The following is a 27491-nucleotide window of genomic DNA, read 5'->3' on the forward strand; positions in this document are numbered from 1 at the left end:
TCATAAATAATTACAGAAAAATTTTACATATATGTTTGATCAGCTGCACCTGACATAAGGTTAACGTTTTCTTTATTTTTGTGAATACCAAACAGGTACATTATCATGGTGCAAAGGCCATGAATTGTTTCACCACAAATTTAGGTGTGTGTGTGTGTGTGTGTGTGTGTGTGTGTGTGTGTGTGTTGATTGTTCAGCCTTGTGGCAAGAACTCATGGTGTACTATGCTAGTAACATTTAAGAACACATTGCACATAGCTTTCACATTAGACTGCCTTATTGAGCTTTATTTGCTCTTAGTGAACCAGAATGCTTCCACTGTGATGACTGAGCCTCAATTTCAACATCAGATCCATAAATTCCTTGTTTCATAAACTGTTATAACATGTTTAGTTTATTCAGCATTGTTGTTGACTTCATCTAGAGACTTGTGAGCAACTTACATTCAATGCCATTTTTGTTCAAAATTCAACAATATTTGAACAAGTTTAATTGTCGTGTTTCATATCCAAAACATATGAAAAAATATCATTTTGGAGCCCATTGATGAGTGAACATAATCAGTGACTTCTACAATTGTTATTCACTTTTTCCATGATTTTGTCAATTGATGAAGTGTTGAGGTGTTCAGAGTTTGTTATCTTTAATGTTTTCATGTCCTTCATGAAAATGGCTGTACCACCTGTAAAATTTTATTCTTTTTAATCTCTGAGTCAAAGTGTTCAGATAAATTATAGGATCCTCTCTGGTAACCTCCTATGTGCCTTTACACTAGAATATAAGAATTCAATTTGATCCCTACACAGCGTACATGAAAAATATTTCAACTTGCAGTTGTATCTTGGAACTGAACCATTTTGAGCATAGACAATGTAAAGATGACATCTTGAGTTGCAGATAAGGCACAACGAAAAGACTGTTACACATTTAGCTTTTGGCCAAAAACTTCTTCAAACCCCCCCCCCCCCCCCCCCGCCACACACACACACGTACGTACGTTCATATAAGCATGCACACTTCATACACATATGGTGGTCATTTGTGCATTAGGCATGAAAATTCATTTTTGTTCTTGTCTATTTATGTTTGTCATTTAGTTTTGCATGTTAAGTAGTACATCTGACTTCTGCCAGACATGCCATTTTATGTTGTTATAGTGAAATCCACGATATTATATACATGACTTTTTTTCCAGGTTGTATTTTGTCACTATATCTGTATATTTGTCATTACACATTTTAATTTACTAACAACAGTATACCAATAAAAGATGCAAATTCTGCCGTGAACATAAAACTGATGAAAGGTGACCATATCTACATCTGCTTCACAGCAGGAAGACTCATGTGTGATTTCAGACCCACAAAAGTCACATACTGGTAGTAGAAATAGACATTATGCTAAATGATACACCTTGAAAATTTTTTGGGTGTAAATGGTAACAGAAATGTAATCAAAACACAGATAAACTAAAATCAAAGCGCATTTTGACATAATTGTGTACTTGAAAATAAATGTTTAGTGCTTACTTACATTGCTTACTTTCACTGTGTTGTCTTATATAACAAGTGTGGCAATGCAGGAAAGTAGCGATTCCTAAAAAATGAGCACCTATGAATTTGTAGGAAGTAAATTGTTACACACTTTGCAAGCCTTTCCAAAGATTTTGGAAACAGCACACTTACTTGTTAGTAATCATGTACTTGCTACTGACAGTAAAAATTGGTTTTGTTGAAGAATATGTGACAGAAAATTAATTTCCTTCTATACTTGGCATCCATGTGTTGTTTGGTGCAGGGTTCTGTATTCTACTGCTAAGATCTTCAGCAAGCTCTCTAAAGTATCTCATTGTAGGAGATGCAAGCTTAAGCAGAGAAAGGTGCTCAGGTAGCCAATAAAAGCAGAACTTTATTACTACAGAGAAGTACACAATAATATGAGCAACAGAAACAGCTTTCTGGTGAAGGCAACATAGTGGTCATTGTGATCTACTGAGAGAAAATCACTAATACTATACAGTTCTTGAGCCGTAGATGCAGTCAGTTTAGGATGCACTGACGATGTCCACAGTTCTGAAGTCACATGCTGCATTCAGTGAAATATACTCATAGCACTTCTGACGTCAAACATCTATATCCAGGCTGTGACTTACACTGGCTGGCAAGCTTCTGGGTTGTGTGCTATAAAGACTGTCCGGGAAGGTGTCTTGCATCATGTGGCTTGCAGACGGAAGCTAGTACTAGCTGCATACAGTGATTATGGCGCTCCCAGTACTGCAGTGATTGTCACAGACTGCGCGTACTTGCATTTGTGAGACAGTGTGTCAATCTGGAACACTGTGTTGTGTGAAGCACCAGCCAAATGCCACATTCCTCTATCTGTAGGAGGAAATAGCAAAGCCATCTTGCTACATAAATGGTAGCTGTGGCTGAGATGGAAGACAAATATACGGCATTCCCATTAATCACAAAGAAAAAAGAGTACATATAAATTCAAAACAAAAACAAAATTGAAACATACCTGATTGATCATTCCTGCAAATTAGCCCAACTTTTAGATTTAAAGACTGGAAATTTATCTGCATGGAACGTAGCAGTGTTCATTGTTAAGTTACCTGTTCTTGTGATACAGTGCTAGCTACTGTTCTGTGATAAATATCAGTGTGGTCATGTAAGTATTAAGCTAGCAATAGGATGTACACAGCAGACATTTAAAACACTTGACCATTTAAATATAACAACATTCATGTGTCATTCTTAGTTTGAGGAGGCACAAGTAGTTCTTAGACATTCATTGATAGAAACTGCATTAAATTAACTAACAGCTGCTTTTCCTTGGTATAACTTGACTTGTTTCATACTCCAGAAAATTTTCCTCTATAAAGAGATTCAAGCAACACGAGTGACACAATGAATGATGGCCTAATGTGCATTCCTTATGGAACCATCAAAAATAGAATTGAATAATTTAAACTTTTAAAATGAAAGAGTGAGAAATAACTTTGTCAACTAGAAAGTCCTGGTAAAATTGTGAGTGTTTGTAAAATCCACAAGCCACAAATATATTTGATATTAAAGGGAGTTATCTATTTGATCTGGACATTTTTCCACCCCTATTTTATGTATGAAGCTTTCATTATCAACACATGCCTTTTTTTTCTTTTGTTAGATTTTATGGACCTTTTTCATTCTTCCGTTACATGTCTTATATTCCATGCTTTCAGTGTTTCTGGGCATTAGGTGCCTGCCTGGAGGTTGTCTTGGCCCTGCTGGTGATGCCAACACTTGGTTGGCGTTGGCTGCTGGCTCTATCTGCAGTTCCCGTAATAGTGTTTGCCTGTGTGACTCCAGTAAGTACAAATTAATCTCACATTTTATTTTCTACACTTGGTTTTTACAAGCAGTAATAATTTTTCGTTCATCCCATTTATTACCTATGTGTAATGAATAGAGATCCACCAAATGCCATGAAGTTGTCAGAATTATAAAATCAGAAGCTGTAATGGTAAATGACATAGCTCTTTGAATCAGAAGTATGGCAACAGTTGACAGTGCAGCTGCTGGAAGTCAGTCACCCTTCAGGTGATTCCATGTTAACTTAGTTTACCATAAGAATGAATATGAAGTCTTCCCCATGTAGTGACTGCTTTTTACCCTCAACAGTTGTGGTAACTGAACAACTGTAGCTGTAGGTCTATAAAGAACTAGTGACGGAAAACCTTATTGTTCCTAGGAAGTTAATACTTGTACTCTTGTAGTGATTTAAAAATTTCGCTTTTGAAAGACGAGTGGAAGCAGGAAAAACAGATACATGCAAAGGGTGGGGTTCTTATGATTTCACATAAAATTTATATGTGCATTTGGACAACATCCATACAGTATTGATTGCCTATGACTGGATAAAGAAATAAATAAGAGGTGAGATTATTGTGTGTTTATGAAGATTGTTGTTGTTATAACATACTTGTTGCCTTGGGTACCTATGTTGTCAAAGAAAAAATATGCCTCCCAAAAGGGACTAGGCAGAAATAAGACAGTGGCCCTGGGTAAGATACGTACATGGAGTAACGTGACAAAAGTAACATAAATTTACTGTGAGAAAAGGTATTAAAACTGTTTTAAGTTCATAATGAAGCGCAAGAAAGCCAAGTTCATAATGAAGTGCAAAAAAGCCATTAGAAGCCCGTATGGAAGATAATGTGTGAACCAGAAAGAAATTGGGCATTCTGAACTAATAGACACATAAATGCAACATATTGACCCAGGGAAGTATTACAGGAATAATTTTCTGTAAGTGTCTATCTGGACAAAACCATTTGTGTGCTGTTTTTTGGGGCTCCGTATCTCAATTGATAAAAACAGAACACTTATAGTATCACTTTGCTGCCTCCCTGCCTGTCTGTCCATTGTTAAGACCCCTTTTTCTCTGGAGTGCATAGACGTATCAAGTTGAAATTCTAAGGTCTATGTGGAACCCTCAGAGTGCAAGCCCTATTTGCACTTTTCCCTTTTGTAAAACACTGGCATACTTTGTGAGAGTTTAAATAATTAATGTGGTAAGGAATGTATCCATAACTTTTCTGCGTAGTAAATGTTGGGACTAAATTTTGCCATTGAAAAGTGCTGTAAATGTTTATCCTGACACAGGCATTTTTAGTAATAAATTTGTTATTGAAAAGACAGAAAAATTAATTTAGTTTGCTTGTTTATTGGGTTTACCCCAGTTCGAGATCTATGAAGAAATTAAAGTTGGAGATTAGATAAACTCTCACCCAGTATATGTAAATAAGATAGCATTCTTGCCCAATCTGGGGAAGAATTGGGATAAATAAGAGGTTATGGAGAGGGCAGCAAGCAAGATTGCCCTTTTTATAAATGAACCAAAAATTGAACATTTTATCATTGACATGGATTAAGCATGGGTAGGGGTACAGCCACTGGTAGAGGATGAAAGGATCCTACAGCAGAATCACAGAATTTAATTGTCTGGAAACTATTTTCACAGAGAACCCAATGTGGTAGCTGAAATTAACAAGCAAATCTAAGACATACAGCATTCCAGAAAGATAAATATCTAAGGGCTGACAGTATATAACAGTTGGACTTAGATTAACACAGAAAATTACATGCAGAACATGAAATCTCTGTTGTATAAATGTAAATCTCAAATTATGCTGCCGTGAAGTAGGACTAGGTTTGGCTTGTGAAATTTTGTGGATCAAGTCAGGTTTAACTTCAATTCTCAATTCACAAGCTAGTGGCAATGCAAAACAGTGCTTTTGTTTTGACCTTGCACAAGTTAAAAAGAGGTAAACAATAAAGAAGTTTTTATTGACATAAAAAATATTCAGTAAATATTTGAATGTGCCACCCTCACACTACTGAAGCTCAAAATATTTCATTAGGTATATAAGATTATGTTAATAAATTATTGGTTATGCAAGTAATGAATGCAGATAACAGATCTCATAACATTTCTGAGAGATGACTCATAATTGATGTGATTTAAATATATTATAGGTACTTACTGGCAGTTTAAAAGTGGGAAATTCAAAATATTTGCAGTTGAAAGCTAAGTGCTTGAAGTTTGACAGCAGCCAATAACATTTGAACACCTCTTACAAAAATGATCTCTAGGCTCGAATAACAGTAACTACACAATTCGCATTAAATTTTTAACGACAAAATAAGTGTCATGCTACCTACAGGCACGTTGATGAAAAAGGCTAGTAGTATGTGTATGTAAGTTGCACTGTAGTTATCAGACAGTGGCTCAGTGGATGTGTCCTGGAACACAGTCCAGAAGATAACAGGTTCAGCTCCACACATCAGTGCATGTATATCGTTTTTTTGTTTTTGTTTTTTTTTCCGCTTGCTGCTTCTTTTGCCTTTGGCAGTGTTCGTTAATATGCCAAATGCTGAGTTCTTTAAGATATACAGTCTAACTACATTGCGTGGAAAGTACTGTAGCTACAGTATTTGATTCGTACAGTACAATATAGCAGTCAGTGCATCGGATGAGGAGGGGCCTGAAGCAAATGACAATATTCATTAGGAGAAGAGTGTGAAGCACATGCAGCACCAACTGAAAATGACGCAACGGTGAGAGCAGTGTTATTAATTGTGTATGCATAAAACAGTTTCAAAATTGGAAAAATTACAAAGTGACATTTTGAAAGCCTGATTTTCTTTTGTATATTTTAGTTCCAGTTCTTTAATTTATCTATCTACTTTCAGTATTACCATTTTTGCTTTGTGTTCCCCATGCAACACTGTACTTTATAAGTTCATGCTCAAGGCACTGTAATCTTTTCATAAAATTATTTGACATCAATAACTCTTTTTGTTTGACATGATTCTGACACAGCGGAATCTATAATAGAATCCTGGTTTGAGTGTTGCACATCTACCTGTAATTAGAGGTTATTTTTAGTTCAGAATACTTGATATATTCCTGTCAGTTAACTTTTGTACCAGTTTGATGTAAACACTCTCTCCTTTGTGTTCATTTTCATATTCGTCAATGAGGGAACAATATTTTCATTTGAAGTTATAGTCATCTACTCATTTACTGCGGGTTGAATGAACGAACTCTTTGTGTTGTTTAAATGTGTATTAGAATAAAAAATGAACAAGAATATAATAAGTAATATAATTAAGTGCTTTTTACACATCAAATTTTGTTTCAATAAATTTGTCTGTGCTTATTAAAATAAATACAAACCACTGTATTTAATTATGGGATGAAAAATTGTGGGTTCTGGCCTGCAGTCAACTTCTGTCCATTTTTCATAGGTCTGACAAAATTATCGTTTCCATTTTTTGCGCATTTCAGCCTTGAAATATTGTGACACTGTTTTTGTTTCAGTTTATGTAGCACATGTAATTACTTAGAGGTGAAATGTAATAATTGCAAAGTGTGCCTTAAAATTATATCATGTCATGTGCAAATGATTTCTTGGTCTTTCTTTCAATATTCTCAGAACACGTTTTCAAACATTTACAGCCGTGATTTTCCCCCTACGTCATGTCAGTTAAAGTCAACAGCAACTTATTGGTACTGCTAAATCGAAACTGCTTCTGTGGTTTCCCATATTAGATAATATTGCACCACCATGAGTTAGACAAGGAGCAGCAGCAGTGAGAGGTTCAAAAGTGTACGACTCATCAGAGCTCACTCCTGTAGAACCCGCTACAGAATATATGTGCCAGAAGACTTCAGTCCATAAAATCACCTTGGCCAATGCAAGATGCCGTTCTTATATTTGATGTGTGCCAAGTGTAGAGAAAGGTTTGGCAAAAGTTTCCTCCGGCAAATTCTCACCTTATTACAGATCCTACAAAATGTGTAAATGGATTTAGTCTCCCCAGGAACCTATACACATCTCTAAATTAATTCCATACAGGGGATCTAGGAGCCCCTATTGTGGGACTGTGGGGTCACTTTGCTAACTACATGACATCAAATTGAAGAGTATTACAAAAATTTCCCAGTGAGTTCAGTGAACTGCATTTGGTGACACCAAGATCTGTTTACTAGTTAAGTAATCTAGTTATTCAGTTAGAAATTTTAGAGTGTTAATTTTTTGTATTATGTTTGTCTTGCTTTGTAATTTTACATATATTTTACCATTTATATAAGAATGTAAAATGACCCTGTAAACCATATGGATATTATTATTATTATTAATAACAATAATAAAAATTGGCTCTAGATGTGTGGGGTGCTACTCAAACAACAGATATTGTATCAATATCCTGTATAAATGTAAGACATGCAATACTTGGTAATGACTTACTTAATGTCCTTGAATGTTACTGAAAAGCTTCAAGAAAAATTTTTATTTCATTAGGGGAGAGTATTTATATCTGCTACAATCCTGAATTCAGTGAAATACAAAAGAAATGAAACATGTGACCATTGAAAAGCAGGTTTTTCTATATCTGCTTGATTTTGTTCTTGTGGAAGGTTACTTAGCAACCCAAGAAGAATATTTAACAATGGACTCTGCTAGGGTCTGCTAGAGAATGGTATGTGGGACACCTGGCACTAAATAGCCAGAAACAGAAGACAAAACATTGTTTTTGTGCATGACACTCTGAGCTTCATTGTGGAATCATGACAACGATCATGGAGGTAGTGGATTTATCTGTCTCACTTTCCAAGCACTGAGGCTAGCCCAGGCTCCACTTTAACTACAGAAAGAGAAGAAAAATCCATTGATTTCAGTATTTATCAAGTCATTTGTACAATTATTCAATTTAGATCTCTACTTGTGCCATTGTTCTATTATGTTGATCAAACCACATTCTGCCATTCTTGTTTTCAGATATTTATACTTCATCAAATGTAGTCAGCTATGGACAATTCAACTCAACGCTTGTGGGACTATTACATTGATATCACATACTGCTAGATGTATTAATGTTGTTTCAGTAACATTAATTTTTTGTGAAAAATAGAAGTAAAAACTTCAATAGCAAACAACACCAACTATAATTTTGTTGGTAGGCAGTTTTGGCAAATCTAAATTGCCATCATGAGATCTGTAAACCATAAAGATCGTAAACTAAATTATAATCAGGACAGATAGGCAACAGTAAGATGGAGTATATATTTTCACAAACCAGCTTTACAGAACATACCTTCTGCAACCACATCCTCAGTACATCTCTATCTTCTGTACAATATGTCGTGTTAAGTAGTGACAAGTATTTGCAGTAACACGCAGGAATTTATGCATTGGCATGTCAATAATGAAACAAGATTTATGTAAAAGCAACAATGTTCTGAACTATCAGCAGGTGCCACTGTTGTAGTAATTATACAGAAATCGATCATAAATTGTAAAGCTAAGGAAGAAGATGCATTCAAGGAGTTAAAAAATGCTGTATGTAACTGTTAGTATGTAATAATATAACACAAGAAATCCAAACCAGAGTTTATTGCAGTAGCAAAATTCCTTATTTACTAAATATTTTTTCCTAAAATTTTCTGCACTACTACTGCATTTGTAGTCAAATAGTTACAAGGCGAGTATAGTGTGGAAAATATATCACTATTGCACAAGTTTAGAGAAGATCACTTTAAGTCTGTATGATAGTGTGTTCAGACACAATGTACAAAGAAGATGTCATAATGAAGGTAATAAGTGGGACATGTACTTCATGCATTGTCTGTACTCGTACCACACAGACTCAGAGTGATCTACTATAAGGTTATTCAATTGTGATGTATTTTATGCATTGTACTTGCCTTATAACTATTTAACTATAAAGACAATCGATAGTACAGTTGGTGTACAATAAATTCTTTTATAATCTTATAAGGAATTCAGTTTTAAACATTTTTATTAAAAAAATTTTAGGAAAATATTTTTTTATGAAGACGGGCTTGTGTATTTGGTGCAATATGTATGATATTTTATGTAAATCTTGGTTTTCTTATTGACTTCCAGATGCATCACTTTCTGTGTGTTACTGGAATGACATGTCTCAACTTGATGTGATATATTATACTTATGATGGGCATGTACTGAGATGCATATGCATAAAATATGTTGCATAAACCCATTGTGTGAAAATATTTACCCCGCCATTTTGTATCTGATCTGATTATGATTGTAATTTACAATCTATATTCTGTACAGATCTGGTGATGGCACCTTAGATTTGCTGGTAACGAAATAAAAAATAGCGATCTTGGCTGTTGATGAACGATGTCAAGCATTAATTTGTTTCCTCCTGTGAGGTGAGAAATGACATAGAAGCATGTGCATGCATGTTACATTCTGATAAAATATTGATATGAATGTTAACTTGCAAGCTAAAAAATTTCAACTCCTGTACTTGTACTTCTGTACTTATCAGAACCTGTAAAACTTGGTACCTGTTGCTAATTTTAGATTTGAATTACCTCCAACAAATGCTCTGACATGTCTAACAAACTACTCTCCTTGAAACTTTGAACACATCTCCCGACCAGAGCCACTGCAGCATTAAAATTTCTCTGTTAAAGTGGCTGCCAGAAAGTGCCAGGTATCACGTTGCAAGTGGCAAACCTGAAGTGGCCCTGGCCACACTGCAGCAAATTGCACACGAAAATGGTCGACCCGAATTGCCAGGACGTCTGGTGGTGGAATCGGCATCATCAGCTACCAAGCGTGGTCGTGTTACTGATCTCCTGTTGCCAGAGCTCAGGAGGACATCATTGCTGCTTTGGCTGATCTGGTCAGTATTCTGTAATAGATTTAGCTCTAAGGAAGAGATGCCTCAAAGAAAAGAGTATATTACTATTACTGTGTGTTTAGTTTTATAGACAAAATTCACAATAAATGATGAAAATTTTCACACACTTTTTAGAAATTATATTTATGGCTACTTGCTGGCAGTTTACAGATTTCAAAATTGGTTAGCTGTTTCTGTTAAGTAAATCTTGTACAATATAGTAGTAGGAGTTGTCAAGAAGAAACAAATTGTCACTGTGTCATATATAATGCAATCTAGACAGAAAATTACAAATAAAATACTGTTAAAGATGATTGAGTGATTTTGTGGAAACTTTGTCTTCAATTGAGAAACAACTTTATTCCACCTTTATTCCATCTTTAAGAAAATGCTTCTACTTCTCTCTGTTAGTATGATATTTATTTCTGTAGGCTGGTTATTGAAAAGTTTTGTGGCTGTGTGTGTCACTGCTTTTTATGCAAAGTTAATTCATGAGAGTACAGTCTGGGAATAAATGTAGGCTGTATTTGATTTTGCCAACTGCTTAAACACATACCTCACAGAAGCACAGTGTGAATATCACAAGCAAATGATTTCTTTATTTTGCACAGTGGATATTTTTGATGAATTGAACAACCAGACTCAAATAATACACTGTAGGAGATGAGTGAGAGAAAATATAAAATCCACTAACTTCCTAATTTCACTGGTCCCAAAATTGACAATTTTTCTTATGGTGAAACCTGTGTGTCTTTATAAGTTTAATTCTTTATCAGCATGTTCACCCAAGAAGTTAGAACTTCCTGCGATGTGTCTTACTTCTTACTGGTGTTCTGCATGAAAATTTGCAATACCTAGGCATTTTTCATAATGCGCATTACGGGGGGGGGGGGGGGGGGGGGGTTATTTTATACTTCATGTCCACTGAAAGAAAAGTTCATCAATTGTTACTGAATTATATTAACATGCATTTTAAAGAGGTACTGACGTGTAAGTAGCATCCAGAACCTGAAAATACCTTTGAGTACACATATACTACTGACTTTATAACCACCACAAAAATTTAAAAATGCAAATTTCATTCATTGTTGTTGACTTCTACTCTCAACATACTTTTTAAAGAAATTTTAATGCGTAAGTTTAATCCCTGAACCTGGAAATATTGAATGCGACATACAGTGAAAAAAATATAATAGAAGGAAACATACCACATGGGAAATATATATATATATATAAAACAAAGATGCTGTAACTTACCAAACGAGAGAGCGCTGGTATGTTGATAGACACAATAAAAAACACACAAACAAATTTCAAACTTTCGCAACCCAAGGTTAATTCATCAGGAAAGAGGGAAAGACAAAAGGATGTGGGTTTAAAGGGAGAGGGTAAGGAGTCATTCCAATCCTGAGAGCGGAAAGACTTACCTTAGGAGGAAAAAAGGACACGTATAGACTTGCGCGCGCACACACACACACACACACACACACACACACACACACACACACACACACAGACACAGGCAGACACATGTAAATGCAAAGAGGTTGGGCAGAGATGTCAGTCGAAGCGGAAGTACAGAGGCAAAGATGTTGTTGAATGACAGGTGAGGTACGAGGGGCGGCAACTTGAAATTAGTGGAGGTTGAGGCCTGGTGGGTAACGGGAAGAGAGAATATATTGAAGGGCAAGTTTGCATCTCCGGAGTTCTGATAGGTTGGTGTCAGTTGGAAGTATCCAGATAACCCGGACGGTGTAACACTGTGCTGGCCGTGCACCAAGGCATGTTTAGCCACAGGGTGATCCTCATTACCAACAAACACTGTCTGCCTGTGTCCATTCATGCAAATGGACAGTTCGTTGCTGGTCATTCCCACATAGAAGGCTTCACAGTGCAGTCATGTCAGTTGGTAAATCACGTGGGTGCTTTCACACGTGGCTCTGCCTTTGATTGTGTACACGTTCCGTGTTACAGGACTGGAGTAGGTGGTGGTGGGAGGGTGCACTGGGGTCGGTTACAATGGTAGGAGCCGAGGGTAGGGAAGGTGGTTTGGGGATTTCATAGGGATGAACCAAGAGGTTACGAAGGTTAGGTGGACGGCGGAAAGAAACTTTTGATGGAGTGGGGAGGATTTCATGAAGGATGGATCTCATTTCAGGACAGGATTTGAGGAAGTCGTATCCCTGCTAGATAGCCACATTCAGAGTCTGATCCAGTCCCGGAAAGTATCCTGTCACAAGTGGGACACTTTTGGGATTCTTCTGTGGGAATTTCTGGGTTGGAGGGGATGAGGAAGTGTACCAGGTCAGGATGCTAGTCGCGGGATGCGAAAGCTGTTTTCAGGTTATTGGTGTAATGGTTCAGGGATTCCGGACTGGAGCAGATTCGTTTGCCATGAAGACCTAAGCTGTAGGGAAGGGACCGTTTGATGTGGAATGGGTGGCAGCTGTCATAATGTAGGTACTGTTGGTTGTTAGTGGGTTTGATGTGGACAGCTGCGTGAAGCTGGCCATTGGCCAGATGGAGGTCAACGTGGAGGAAAGTGGCATGGGATTTGGAGTAGGACCAGGTGAATCTGATGGAACCAAAGGAGTTGAGGTTGCAGAGGAAATTCTGGAGTTCTTCTTCACTGTGAGTCCAGATCATGAAGATGTCATCAATAAGTTTGCACCAAACTTTGGGTTGGCAGGCTTGGGTAACCACGAAGGCTTCCTCTGAGCAACCCATAAATAGGTTGGCATACGAGGGGGGCTATCCTGGTACCCATAACTGTTCCCTTTAATTGTTGGTATGTCTGGCCTTCAAAAGTGAAGTGGTAGTGGTTTAGGGTGAACCTGGCTAAGGTAATGAGGAAAGAGGTTTTAGGTAGGGTACCAGGTGATCAGCGAGAAAGGAAGTGCTCCATTCAACAACATCTTTGCCTCTGTTCTTCCGCCCCGACTGACATATCTGCCCAACCTCTTTCCGGGACTGGATCAGACTCTGAATGTGGCTCTCCAGCAGGGATATGACTTCTTCAGATCCTGCCCTGAAATGAGTTCCACCCTTCATGAAATCCTCCCCACTCTACCAACAGTGTCTTTCCGCCGTCCATCTAACCTTCATAACCTCTTGGTTCATCCCTATGAAATCCCCAAACCACCTTCCCTACCATCTGGCTCCTACCCTTGTAACCGCCCCCGGTGTAAAACCTGTCCCATGCACCCTCCCATCACCACCTACCCCAGTCCTGTAACCCAGAAGGTGTACACAATCAAAGGCAGAGCCACATGTGAAAGCACCCACGTGATTGTGTTCATTAATGTGTAAGCAGCAAGCAGTTTAAATGGACTGCATCTTCCATCGGTAATGAGGTATGTATGCAAGTAGAATGAGTCATTTCTGCCGAGGTTCATCATTTATTCTGTTGTATGTATTGGGATGGCGATGTGAGTGATGGTGTTACAGAAAATTCAAGGCCAGTTGCACAGATGTGCAAAGCAGTTGAGGAAGACATGCAAGTGTGACTGATGGACTTGTTCAACATATTGACAAAGTTATGTGTGAAAGATGTTGGTTTACAGTTTCCAATCTTCTGGAAGATATGCCTCAGATTTCAATGTCAACCCTCCTTAACACTGTCACACAGTAATTAGGTTACTGTAAGTTGTACACTGTTGGTACCAAAAAGTCAAATTGATGTGAACAAAACTGAGAGAATATGTTCATTCTTGACATTCCTTCTGCTCTACCTTGAAGATGAAGAGAAATTCCTGAATAGTATCATGACTGGGAACAAGTCATGGGTGCAATATGTAAATTCTGAAACTAAGGAATGGTCCAAATAGTGGAGTCACACTCATTTTCCCAATAAGCCCAAAAATTCATGCAGATCTGTCAGACTGTAAAATGATGATTACAGTTTTTTGGGATCACAGAGGAATTTTGACAACAAATTTCATGAGAGTAACTCATGAGAATACTGCGACTTTGTACATTTATTGAGAGACACTTTCCAGTCTCAAATGGCACTCCAAAATAAACATGGCATGATTATCAAAGGAACACACTCCTTCATGGCAGTGTGTAGCACCATACTGTGAACTGAACGAAGGGAAAAATGAAATGATCATATGGCATTGTTGGCCGGGAGGCCCCATTCAGGGGAGTTTGGCCGCCGTATTGCCAGTCCTTTTTATGTGATGCCACATCGATGGCTTGCAAGTCAATGATGATGAAAATGATGGTGAAAGTCACACAACACCCAGTCCCTTGCAAGGAATCAAACCCAGGCCCTCTGCGTGGTAGGCGGTAACGCTACCACTATGCTACTTAAGCATACTGAATGAAGGAAAAACTCTACTTTTTACCAGGAGATTTTTAAACATTTTCCCAATAGTCTGGGCTTGGCACCAAGCAACTTTCATTTTTTTCCCTAAAATAAAGGCCTGGCTGACTGCTCAGCACCTCATGACCAGCCATAAGCTCAAAAACAGCGTCAACAACTGGCCAAAGCACAAGTGATGTTTAAGTCAGTGCCACAGTACAACAGATGTTTAGGATAAGGTGGTGGTGACTGTGGAGAAGTAATGTCAACATGTAAGTGCAGATTGTATATACATTTTCTTCTTCTAAAAAAAAAGGGGGGGGGGGGGGGGGCAGTGAGCAGTTAATTTAAGAATAGCGCTTGTACAATGTGCCACTTCTACTTCAGTGCTCATGCTCAGTGTAAAATGCAAACCACATATGTATTACTACTATTACATGAGGAAGGGGGAGCTTATTCTGCCCACAGACATTTCTCTCTCTGTCAGTCATTATGCTGGAAGTAGATTGCTTTCTCAGCTCCCTCCAAACCCTTCTGTTAACAACTAAGACTTCTTAAAAACCTTCTGAAATCGACATAAGGAGATGGACTACCAGACAGTTATTGACATCTGTGAAGTCACGCTTCTTGCAGAGAGTCCTATTAATGGCATATTTTAATCTGTGGGGAAACACTGTGTGATCATTTATATTATTCTCTTTTTCAGGACTGCATGTGCCTTCTGCTACTATGGCGTCGTCCTCATGACAACAGAACTTTTTGAGGCTGCAGATGGTACCTGTTCACTTGCAGCAACTGTCCTTCGTCCAGTTGACACTTGTAGTGCTGACTGTCGTGAACTTGCTGCCACTGATTACATGGATCTTCTCTGGACTACACTTGCAGAGTTTCCAGGTTTGTTTACTCATTAAAATAGGGAGGAAAATCAAAAGTATAGGTTGCTCTGTTAGCAAGTAAAACATTGACCATAGACTTGTGTGCACATATATTTTAGAAGTACACTTCCATAAATTAAATTTTGTGGTTTTCACAGATTGAATTTATTGTAAAAAAACCATTTTCATTTATTAGTGTTCATTCAGTTCAATCTTGATTGCCACTTGTCAGTCTGGAACCTTTACCAATTAGAACTAGTGGAGGTAGAGACGATACAAGTGAGAGCAACATCATTTCTTCTGTGCTGTATACAGAGATGGAGCAAGAAGAGGTGGGAATGAATGTGGTACATGAAGTAGTCATGTTCAGACACTGTACAAACACAAATATTTCAATGAAACATTCAGGAACAATGGCATAGATATTAAATCATTGTGCCACATAATCATTATTTACTTCAGTGCATTTTGTTAGTCATGGGATGAGTTTTTTAATACCTGCATTGTAGATGTCTCCTGCTAACTCCTTGAACTGCTTCTCCACTTCGATCTTCACTGCCCCATCATTAGAAATGTTCTTTCCACATACATATCCCTTCAATTTAGGAAATAAATGGTGGTCACTGGGCACAAAATCAGTACTTTGATAAGAGGAGTGGTGTAAAAGATTCCTACAAAGTGAGGTCATCAAGTCGTGCATTACTCAAGCGAAATGTGGTCTAGCACTTTCGTTAAGGAGGAAGACTCCCTTCGTCAGCGTTCCATAGTGTTTGTTCTTTATGGTTCTGTGAAGTTTCTTGAGGGCCTCACAGAAGTTTCTTGAGTTCCTCACATTATTGTACATAGTCAGTTATTTCTCCTCTAGGCAAGTATTCGACAAGCAGAACCCCTTTACTGCCCCAGAAAATGGTTGCCATAACTTCTTGATCTGATTACTCAGATTTGAATTTTTTTTGATGAAGGGGAATGAATGTGACACCACTGCACTGGTTGTCACTTGTTTTGTGCGGCGTGAATGGTAAACTCATGTCTCGTCCTCTGTCACTGTGAAATCAAGAAAAATCTCCCCATCACTCGCAAAAGGATTAGGAAACTCCTGTAGCTTTGACTCTGTTGATTTTGTGATCTGCATTAAGCATCTTCAGAACCCACAGTACACAACTTGCAATATCTTAGTCGATCGCTCAAATTTTCATGAACAATGGTTCAAGAAACTTCAGATACAGTTTGTATATAATCAATGGTTACATGGCAATCAGAACAAATATGCTCTTCAAAATTTTGCACCAGTTAATCAGTCACCACATACAGGCATTCACTTCTCTCTTCTTCATGAATTTCTGTTCGTGAAAGTGAAAATCCATACACGTTTGTCACATAATGCTGTCACATAACCACCTCTTCATACAACGATATGACTTTGCAATAATTCAAAGCCATGTTTATACCCTTGGCATTCAGCTAGTGTATCACAGCACACACTTCACACTTAGTGGGACATGGAATGAGAGCACTTATCTTTAACTGGCACCACAATAAGCATCACCATCAGCATAAGTATTTGTTTTAGTGTTGCTACCATACACAAACATGGTACTACCCATGAGAAACTTAATTCCATGGTAGAGCTGTAGGCCTTACAACTTTACTTTCTGGATATCGCTCATACTACACTGAAGAGCCAAAGAAACTGGTACACCTGCCTAATACTGTGTAGGGACCCTGCAAGCACACAGAAGTCCTGCAACATGACATGGCATGGACTTGACTAATGTCTGAAGTAGTGTTGGAGGGAATTGACATCCATGAAGCCTGCAGGGCTGTCCATAAATCTGTAAGAGTATGAGGAGTTGAAGATCTCTTCTGAACAGCACACTGCAAGGCATTACAGATATGCTCAGTAATGTTCATGTCTGGGGACTTTGGTGGCCAGCAGAAGTGTTTAAACTCAGAAGAGTGTTCCTGTAGCAATTCTGGATGTGTGGGGTACCACATTGTCCTGCTTGAATTGCCCAAGTCTGTCATAACACACAATGGACATGAATGGATGCAGGTGATCAGACAGGATGCTTACGTACATGTCACCTGTTAGTCATATCTAGAAGTACCATGGGTCCAATATCACTCCAACTGCACACGCCATTACAGAGCCTCCACCTGCTTGAACAGTCTCCTGCTGACATACAGGATCCATGGATTCATGAGGTTGTCTTTATACCACTACATGTCTATCCGCTCGCTACAATTTGAAACGAGACTCACCCAACCAAGCAACATGTTTCCAGTTGTCAGCATTCCAATGTCAGTGTTGATGAGGCCAGGCAAGGAGTAAAGCTTTGTGTCATGCAGTCATCAAGGGTACAAGAGTGGGCTTTCAGCTCCGAAAGTCCATACCGATGATGTTTCATTGAATGGTTTGCATGCTGACACTTGTTGGTGGTCCAACATTGAAATCTACAGCAATTTATGGAAGGATTGCATTTCTGTCACGTTGAACAATTCTCTTCAGTTGTTGTTGGTCCTGTTCTTGTGGGATCTTATTCCGGCTGCAGCGATGGTGCAGATTTGATGTTTTACTGGATTCCTGATATTCACGGTTTACTTGTGAAATGGTCATGTGGGAAATCCCCACTTTATTGCTACCTCAGAGATGCTGTGTCTCATCCCTCGTGCACTGAATATAACACCATGTTCAGACTTGCTTAAATCTTGATGCCCTGCCATTGTAGCGGCAGTAATTGATCTAACAACTGTGCCACGCGTTTGTCTTATATAGGCATTGCTGATTGTAGTGCCATAATCTGCCTGTTTACATATCTCTGTATTTGAAAATGCATGCCTACACCAGTTTCTTTGGCACTTCAGTGTTAAAAACTTCATTCATGTGAATTGTAAACAGAAGTTGACCTTGATAATTTTTATATTTTAGATATATCAGCTGTCTGCCAATATGCATTTAGCTGCACAGTCTGTGAATGTGAATTTTTGTGTGTAAAGTATCAGCATTATTTTGATAGTGTGATTAGTCAGATTTATCAAAACAAAAATTAATTAAATGAAACATTAGGTCGTGTTATACTGAAAGAAACACACAAAAAGCTGCATTTCATAAAATATTTTGGCTGCACAGGGTAAAGAATAAATTATTTCAACTTCACTGCCGTTTATGTGTGTTATCTCATTTCAGGTTTGGCCAAGAATTCTGCACAGTTAAGATTGTTCTTACTGTCTTATAAGACTCCTACCAGTTTAGCCTCAGTGCCTGTTACTTCAGTAAGAGGAAAATGTTTCTTCAAACAGCTAACGCTGATTAAATATTAACAAACATAATTTTATTCATTTTCAGACAAAAGCCTTATAAACTTTCACAAACTATTCTGGTATAGCATTAAAAAAAACTTTGCCAAAACATTTTTTGTTCATATTTACGTGCTAAAGTGATCGAAAAAATCCTCTTGTCTAGCAGGAACAGAGGTCAGGCAGTACCCAGCACCATTTTGACAAACTGCTGTATCTGGTGTCCTCTTACTCAGCTATTTTATTTATGCTGAGTGCTTGCTCTATATTAACAGTGCTACAGTTCCAAAAGATAATATTTATTAAAAAAATTGTCTTTAACGTAGGATGTTCACACATTGTGTTCTGTTTAGAAAAGACTCATTTAAAGATATTTGTAATAAGGACTATTTTTAATTAAATAACTCTCATAATAGCATGGGTTTGAATTATTCAGAACTGTTTTTAATTGAATAACTCACTTAATAGCAAAGCTTTGGTTTACTTGGATATTAGACCAAAATGTGTCTTTGCATTTAGTTATGACAAATATTGTATGTAGTGGTTCAGTTGTTCTGTTGTGCATGCACTCATGTCTCCAAACACCCTCCTCCTCCACACTTGCGCACCCTCCCTTCTCCTCCTCCTCCCCCCCCCCCCCCCCCCACACACTTATGTAGATTTACATGTGAGCTAGAACCTTTATCTAAAGACGCATTTATCTTCTTCTCAGGTATATTTGCCACTATATTTGTTATTGAAAGGTTCGGTCGAAGGAACACAATGGCTGTGCAGTTCGTGATTTTCACCATCTGTATTTGCTTCCTCTTTATTTGTACAAGCAAGTGAGTAATATTTTTAGCGTCACTAATATTATGCTTTTGCTATTTTATTCATTATGGCTGATTGCATAGTGTAGTCCAGATAATTCGTTCTCTGAATGTAAAAAAATCAGGAAACATTTGGTTTGAACCTTGACTTCTGTAATAGATTTGATGTTTATTCCCTTATTAATGGTGTACACAGTCTCTTAAATTTTCCTGCAGACTATAAAATTTTATGACATCCCAATTACAGCCGAGGGTTCCTGACATCAGTCCTCTTTTTGGCAAGGGGCATCATAGCAGGAGTGTTCCAAGCTGCATATGTGTATACACCAGAGGTAAGAAACATGTTAGGAGACCTCAATATTGATTATTTCATGTTGTTGATTTTTATGGATGTAAATGTTATATGAAGCAGCAGCACTTAATAGTTAAATTTTTATAATCAAAATTGGTTTATGTTGTTGGCATAAGCATATCTGAGCTGTCAGTTATTGTGGCTAATGATTTAGAAGAAAAGTTATTAGGATATACTGTAATGCAGGTAACTATCAATTACTTCCATGCTGGCAACTACTAAGCCATATGGTACTTTGACTAACATACTGTATGTGAATGCACAGTAACACCAGTTCAGATCCACCTTCAGTTTCCCAGATTTAAGTTTTCTGTGGTTTACCTAACTGGAAGACAAATGATGGGCTGATTCCATTGCAAAGGACAAAGTCAATATTCTTTCTGTGGCCAGCTTGCCTCACTGACGACCTCCTTTGCTTGTAAAGTATAACATTTCCAAATATTTTTCCAACATGGTTTCTATTAAAGAATTGTGCATATAGACAGGCATTTACTACATGTCATGAATAATGTTCATTTCTCTCTCTCTCTCTCTCTCTCTCTCTCTCTCTCTCTCTCTCTCTCTCTCCCCCTCTCCCTCCAGCCCTCTCCCCCCTCTCTCCCCCCCTCTCTCCCCCCTCTCTCCCCCTCTCTCTCCCCCTCCCCCTCCCACATTCCCCCCTCTGCCCCACTCTCCCCTTGCACCTCGCCTCCCCCCCTCCCACATACCCCCCTCTGCCCCACTCTCCCCTCGCACCTCCCCTCCCCTCCCCCCTCCCACCTTCCCCCCTCTGCCCCACTCTCCCCCCGCACCTCCCCACCCCTCCCCCCTACCCACACAACCTCCCCCTCCCCCCTACCCACCCCGCCTCGCCCTCCCCCTACCCACCCCGCCTCGCCCTCCCCCTACCCACCCCGCCTCCCCCTCCCCCTACCTACACCGCCTCCCCCTCCCCCTACCCACACCGCATCCCCCTCCCCCTACCCACCTCGCATCTCCCTCCCCCCTACCCACCCCACCTCACCCTCCCCCGTACCCACTCCGCCTCCCCCTCCCCCGTAACCACCCCGCCTCCCCCGTACCCACCCCGCCTCCACCACACCCACCCCGCCTCCCCCTCCCCTGTACCCACCCCACCTCCCCCTCCCCTGTACCCACCCCGCCTCCACCTAACTACACCACCTCCCCCTCCCCCTAACCACCCTGCCTCCCCCTCCCCTACGTCCTCTGTCTCTCTCGCCCCTCTGTCTCCCTCGCCCCTCTGTCTCCCTCCATCCTCTCCTCTCGTACACCCTACCCTACCCCCTCTCCTTCCCCCTCTCAATCACACACTCTCCCCTCCCACCCCTCTCTCCCCCTATTACCCCCTTTCCCCCTATTACCCACTCTACCCCTATTACCCCCTCTCCTCCTATTACCCCCTCTGCCCTTATTACACCCTCTTCCCCTATTACCCCCCTCTCCCCCTATTACACCCTCTTCCCCTATTACCCCCTCTCCCCCTATTACACCCTCTCCCCCTATTACCCACTCTCTCCCTACTACCCCCTCTCCCCCTATTACCCCCTCTCCCCCTATTACCCCCTCTCTCCCTATTACCCCATCTGCCCCTATTACCCCATCTCCCCCTATTTCCCCTCTCTCCCCCTATTTCCACTTTCCCCCTCTCTCCCCCTATTTCCACTTTGCTCCTCTCTCCCCCCTCTCCCACCTTTCCCCCCGTCTCACCCTATCACCCCCTCTCTCTCCTTATCACCCCCTCTCTCTCCTTATCTCCCCCTCTCTCTCCTTATCTCCTGCTCTCTCCTCCCCCTCTCTCCCCCTCTCTCCTCCCACCCCCTATCCTCCTATCTCCCCCCTCTCTCACCCTGCCTCCCCCTCTCTCACCCTGCCTCCCCCTCTCTCGCCCTGCCTCCCCCTCTCTCGCCCTGCCTCCCCCTCTCTCGCCCTGCCTCCCCCTCTCTCGCCCTGCCTCCCCCTCTCTCACCCTGCCTCCCCCTCTCTCACCCTGCCTCCCCCTCTCTCACCCTGCCTCCCCCTCTCTCGCCCTGCCTCCCCCTCTCTCGCCCTGCCTCCCCCTCTCTCGCCCTGCCTCCCCCTCTCTCGCCCTGCCTCCCCCTCTCTCGCCCTGCCTCCCCCTCTCTCGCCCTGCCTCCCCCTCTCTCGCCCTGCCTCCCCGTCTCTTGCCCTGCCTCCCCCTCTCTCGCCCTGCCTCCCCGTCTCTCGCCCTGCCTCCCCGTCTCTCGCCCTGCCTCCCCGTCTCTCGCCCTGCCTCCCCCTCTCTCGCCCTGCCTCCCCCTCTCTCGCCCTGCCTCCCCCTCTCTCGCCCTGCCTCCCCCTATCTCGCCCACCGCAATCCCCCCACCGCACTCTCCCCCCACCGCACTCTCCCCCCAACCGCACTATCCCCCCAACCGCACTATCCCCCCAACCGCACTCTCCCCCCAACCGCACTCTCCCCCCAACCGCACTCTCCCCCCAACCGCACTCTCCCCCCAACCGCACTCTCCCCCCAACCGCACTCTCCCCCCAACCGCACTCTCCCCCCAACCGCACTCTCCCCCCAACCGCACTCTCCCCCCAACCGCACTCTCCCCCCAACCGCACTCTCCCCCCAACCGCACTCTCCCCCCAACCGCACTCTCCCCCCAACCGCACTCTCCCCCCAACCGCACTCTCCCCCCAACCGCACTCTCCCCCCAACCGCACTCTCCCCCCAACCGCACTCTCCCCCCAACCGCACTCTCCCCCCAACCGCACTCTCCCCCCAACCGCACTCTCCCCCCAACCGCACTCTCCCCCCAACCGCACTCTCCCCCCAACCGCACTCTCCCCCCAACCGCACTCTCCCCCCAACCGCACTCTCCCCCCAACCGCACTCTCCCCCCAACCGCACTCTCCCCCCAACCGCACTCTCCCCCCAACCGCACTCCCCCCCCAACCGCACTCCCCCCCCAACCGCACTCCCCCCCCCCAACCGCACTCCCCCCCCAACCGCACTCCCCCCCCAACCGCACTCTCCCCCCAACCGCACTCCCCCCCCCAACCGCACTCTCCCCCCAACCGCACTCCCCCCCCCAACCGCACTCCCCCCCCCAACCGCACTCCCCCCCCCCAACCGCACTCCCCCCCCAACCGCACTCCCCCCCCCCAACCGCACTCCCCCCCCAACCGCACTCCCCCCCCCAACCGCACTCCCCCCCAACCGCACTCCCCCCCCAACCGCACTCCCCCCCCAACCGCACTCTGCCCCCCTCCGCACTCTGCCCCCCTCCGCACTCTGCCCCCCTCCGCACTCTGCCCCCCTCCGCACTCTGCCCCCCTCCGCACTCTGCCCCCCTCCGCACTCTGCCCCCCTCCGCACTCTGCCCCCCTCCGCACTCTGCCCCCCTCCGCACTCTGCCCCCCTCCGCACTCTGCCCCCCTCCGCACTCTGCCCCCCTCCGCACTCTGCCCCCCTCCGCACTCTGCCCCCCTCCGCACTCTGCCCCCCTCCGCACTCTGCCCCCCTCCGCACTCTGCCCCCCTCCGCACTCTGCCCCCCTCCCCCCCTCCGCACTCTGGCCCCCTCCGCACTCTGGCCCCCTCCGCACTCTGGCCCCCTCCGCACTCTGGCCCCCTCCGCACTCTGGCCCCCTCCGCACTCTGGCCCCCTCCGCACTCTGGCCCCCTCCGCACTCTGGCCCCCTCCGCACTCTGGCCCCCTCCGCACTCTGGCCCCCTCCGCACTCTGGCCCCCTCCGCACTCTGGCCCCCTCCGCACTCTGGCCCCCTCCGCACTCTGGCCCCCTCCGCACTCTGGCCCCCTCCGCACTCTGGCCCCCTCCGCACTCTGGCCCCCTCCGCACTCTGGCCCCCTCCGCACTCTGCCCCCCTCCGCACTCTGCCCCCCTCCGCACTCTGGCCCCCTCCGCACTCTGCCCCCCTCCGCACTCTGCCCCCCTCCGCACTCTGCCCCCCTCCGCACTCTGCCCCCCTCCGCACTCTGCCCCCCTCCGCACTCTGCCCCCCTCCGCACTCTGCCCCCCTCCGCACTCTGCCCCCCTCCGCACTCTGCCCCCAACCGCACTCTGCCCCCAACCGCACTCTGCCCCCAACCGCACTCTCCCCCCAACCGCACTCTCCCCCCAACCGCACTCTCCCCCCAACCGCACTCTCCCCCCAACCGCACTCTCCCCCCAACCGCACTCTCCCCCCAACCGCACTCTCCCCCCAACCGCACTCTCCCCCCAACCGCACTCTCCCCCCAACCGCACTCTCCCCCCAACCGCACTCTCCCCCCAACCGCACTCTCCCCCCAACCGCACTCTCCCCCCAACCGCACTCTCCCCCCAACCGCACTCTCCCCCCAACCGCACTCTCCCCCCAACCGCACTCTCCCCCCAACCGCACTCTCCCCCCAACCGCACTCTCCCCCCAACCGCACTCTCCCCCCAACCGCACTCTCCCCCCAACCGCACTCTCCCCCCAACCGCACTCTCCCCCCAACCGCACTCTCCCCCCAACCGCACTCTCCCCCCAACCGCACTCTCCCCCCAACCGCACTCTCCCCCCAACCGCACTCTCCCCCCAACCGCACTCTCCCCCCAACCGCACTCTCCCCCCAACCGCACTCTCCCCCCAACCGCACTCTCCCCCCAACCGCACTCTCCCCCCAACCGCACTCTCCCCCCAACCGCACTCTCCCCCCAACCGCACTCTCCCCCCAACCGCACTCTCCCCCCAACCGCACTCTCCCCCCAACCGCACTCTCCCCCCAACCGCACTCTCCCCCCAACCGCACTCCCCCCCAACCGCACCCCGGTTCACTCCGCCCGCCGACCCCCTCCGCACGCCGCCCCCCTCCTCCCCCCGGCTCACTCCGCCCCCCTCCTCCCCCCGGCTCACTCCGCCCCCCGACCCCCTCCGCACGCCGCCCCCCTCCGCACTCCTTCCCCCTCCGCACTCTCTCCCCCTTTTCACTGCCCTCCAACCGAACTCTCCCCCCAACCGCACTCCCCCCCCAACCGCACTCCCCCCCCAACCGTACTCCCCCCCCAACCGCACTCCCCCCCCAACCGCACTCCCCCCCCAACCGCACTCCCCCCCCAACCGCACTCCCCCCCCAACCGCACTCCCCCCCCAACCGCACTCCCCCCCCAACCGCACTCTGCCCCCCTCCGCACTCTGCCCCCCTCCGCACTCTGCCCCCCTCCGCACTCTGCCCCCCTCCGCACTCTGCCCCCCTCCGCACTCTGCCCCCCTCCGCACTCTGCCCCCCTCCGCACTCTGCCCCCCTCCGCACTCTGCCCCCCTCCGCACTCTGCCCCCCTCCGCACTCTGCCCCCCTCCGCACTCTGGCCCCCTCCGCACTCTGGCCCCCTCCGCACTCTGGCCCCCTCCGCACTCTGGCCCCCTCCGCACTCTGGCCCCCTCCGCACTCTGGCCCCCTCCGCACTCTGGCCCCCTCCGCACTCTGGCCCCCTCCGCACTCTGGCCCCCTCCGCACTCTGGCCCCCTCGGCACTGTGGCCCACTCGGCACTCTGCCTCCCGTCCCCCTCCGATCTCGCCCCCTCCGTCAGCCTCCGACCTCGCCCCCTCCACCCCCGCCCTCCTCGACCTCGCTCCTCCGCCCCCCGCCCCCTCTGCCCCCCGCCCCCTCCGCCCCCCTCCGCCCACCGCCCCCTCCGCCCCCCTCCGCCCACCGCCCCCCTCCGCCCACCGGTTCGCTCCGCCCGCCGACCCCCTCCGCACGCCGCCCCCCTCCTCCCCCCGGCTCACTCCGCTCCCCGACCCCCTCCGCACGCCGCCCCCCTCCGCACTCCTTCCCCCTCCGCACTCTCTCCCCCTTTTCACTGCCCCCTCTCCCCTGTATCTCACACCCCCTCTCTCACCTCCACCCTTCCTCCTCTCACCACCCCCTCTCACATCCACTCTGTCCCCTCCGACCACCCCCTCTCACATCCACTCTGTCCTCTCCCACCACCCCCTCCCACATTCACTCTGTCCTCTCCCTCTGTCTCACACCAACACTCTCTCTCACTCTCTCCCCTCCCCTAACGCCCTCCCCTCCCATCTCCCTCTTCCCTCCCATCTCCCCCTCCCCTACCCCTCCTCTCCCATCCCCCCTCCACTGCCCCCTCCCCAGTCCCCCTCTCCCCTCCCATCTCCCCCTCCCCTACACCCTCCTCTCCCATCCCCCGTCCACTGCCCCCTCCCCAGTCCCCCTCTCGCCCACCGCTCTCCCCCACCCTGCCTCTCACCCCGCCCCCCGCCCCTCTCCCCCACCGCTCTCCCCCACCCTGCCCCTCACCCCGCCCCCCGCCCCTCTCCCCTCCCCTCTCCCCCACCCCGCCCCCCGCGCCTCTCCCCTCCCCTCTCCCCCACCCCGCCCCCCCACCCATCTCCCCCACCCCTCTCCCCCACCCGCCCCGCCCACCCCTCTCCCCACCCCGTCCCCCACCCTTCACCCCCTCCCCTCTCCCACCCTCCCAACTGCTCTCTCGCCATCGCCCATCCGCGCGTTTGTGTGTGTGTGTGTGTGTGTGTGTGTGTGTGTGTGTGTGTTTAGGGGGCACTGTTTGTTCTGCATCTGCATTGTGGTTTCATTATGTTGAATTGGGTTGCTTGCTAGATTTTCACCAGTTTTAAAGGTAGCAGTATAAATCAAAACGAGCAGTCTTTCTCCTTCCTTCCACCCCTCTCTCCTCCACCCTGACACTGGTAATTTAATAGTGCTTAATTTATTTGTATGTTAGCTGCATCAATTGTCTCTCTTGGGAAATACATTAACTTTGTAAGAAAATAATACTTTATTTTGTAAACTTCCTATAGTCCTTAAAAATGTTTTTATGTACATTCCTATCGTTAATTATAACAATATATATATATCTTTTCAAAGGTGTATCCAACCCCTCTCCGAGCTGTTGGTGTAGGTACCTGCAGTGCCATGGCAAGATTAGGGGCAATGGTTACACCATATGTAGCCCAGGTCAGTAATTCAGTGTTAAAGCAAGTAACTCTATCAAACTAAACACGCGATCTAGTGTAGAGTGTACATTGTGAAACTTCATGCTAGGTGAAGAGTGCGCAAGCACTGTCTTATACTGAGGAATCTGTTCCTGTAATCATCTGTGAGCAGTCAGATGTGTTTAAAATATTAAGGTGTTAGATTTTTCTCTTTAATCTTGTAGTATCCATTCTTACTTAATATGTTATATGATATAACACAATGAATGGAGTGAGTGAATGAATGAATGAATGAATATGCATCTGTATTGTGGTATATTGTCCCTTAACTCGGACTATGAATCAACATAAAACTGCAAACACAGTTGTATCAACATACACCACTTTTACAGTGTCATTACTACTTCTGAGTGTCAGGGAATCACTCTTAAAAATAAGTAGTTCAATGTAGCACAGAATAACTTCTACTTTATATTTAAAAAAATGAAATTTTTGTTGGACCCGTAATTATTTCAAAGTGTTTGGAACTGTGACTATTGATGATTCAACCATATCAAGTACTCTGTATCCTTACATCAATGGTAAATACTGTATAAGTGGAATAATGCCAGTATTAATGATTAAAGGAACTTTGCCATCCCTGGTCAGTAATAAATGGCTTGCTGCAGAACTTCTCTGCACCTAAGAGTTTTGCCTAC

General features: G+C 45.2%; 1 protein-coding gene across 3 annotated transcripts in view; it reads left to right on the top strand.

Annotated features, from left to right (window-relative positions):
- LOC126284489 (synaptic vesicle 2-related protein) overlaps positions 1-27491 on the top strand; it is a 105633-nt gene that overhangs the window by 68695 nt on the left and 9447 nt on the right. For all 3 annotated transcript variants that reach the window (XM_049983451.1, XM_049983450.1, XM_049983452.1), the window contains exons 7-12: positions 3224-3349; positions 10018-10229; positions 15239-15426; positions 19417-19528; positions 19761-19845; positions 26726-26815. In XM_049983451.1, coding sequence (XP_049839408.1) covers positions 3224-3349; positions 10018-10229; positions 15239-15426; positions 19417-19528; positions 19761-19845; positions 26726-26815 — 813 coding nt within the window. The remainder of the gene's footprint in view (positions 1-3223; positions 3350-10017; positions 10230-15238; positions 15427-19416; positions 19529-19760; positions 19846-26725; positions 26816-27491) is intronic.

The sequence above is a fragment of the Schistocerca gregaria genome, chromosome 8, assembly GCF_023897955.1.
Source record: "Schistocerca gregaria isolate iqSchGreg1 chromosome 8, iqSchGreg1.2, whole genome shotgun sequence".
NCBI classification, from domain to species: Eukaryota; Metazoa; Arthropoda; class Insecta; order Orthoptera; family Acrididae; genus Schistocerca; species Schistocerca gregaria.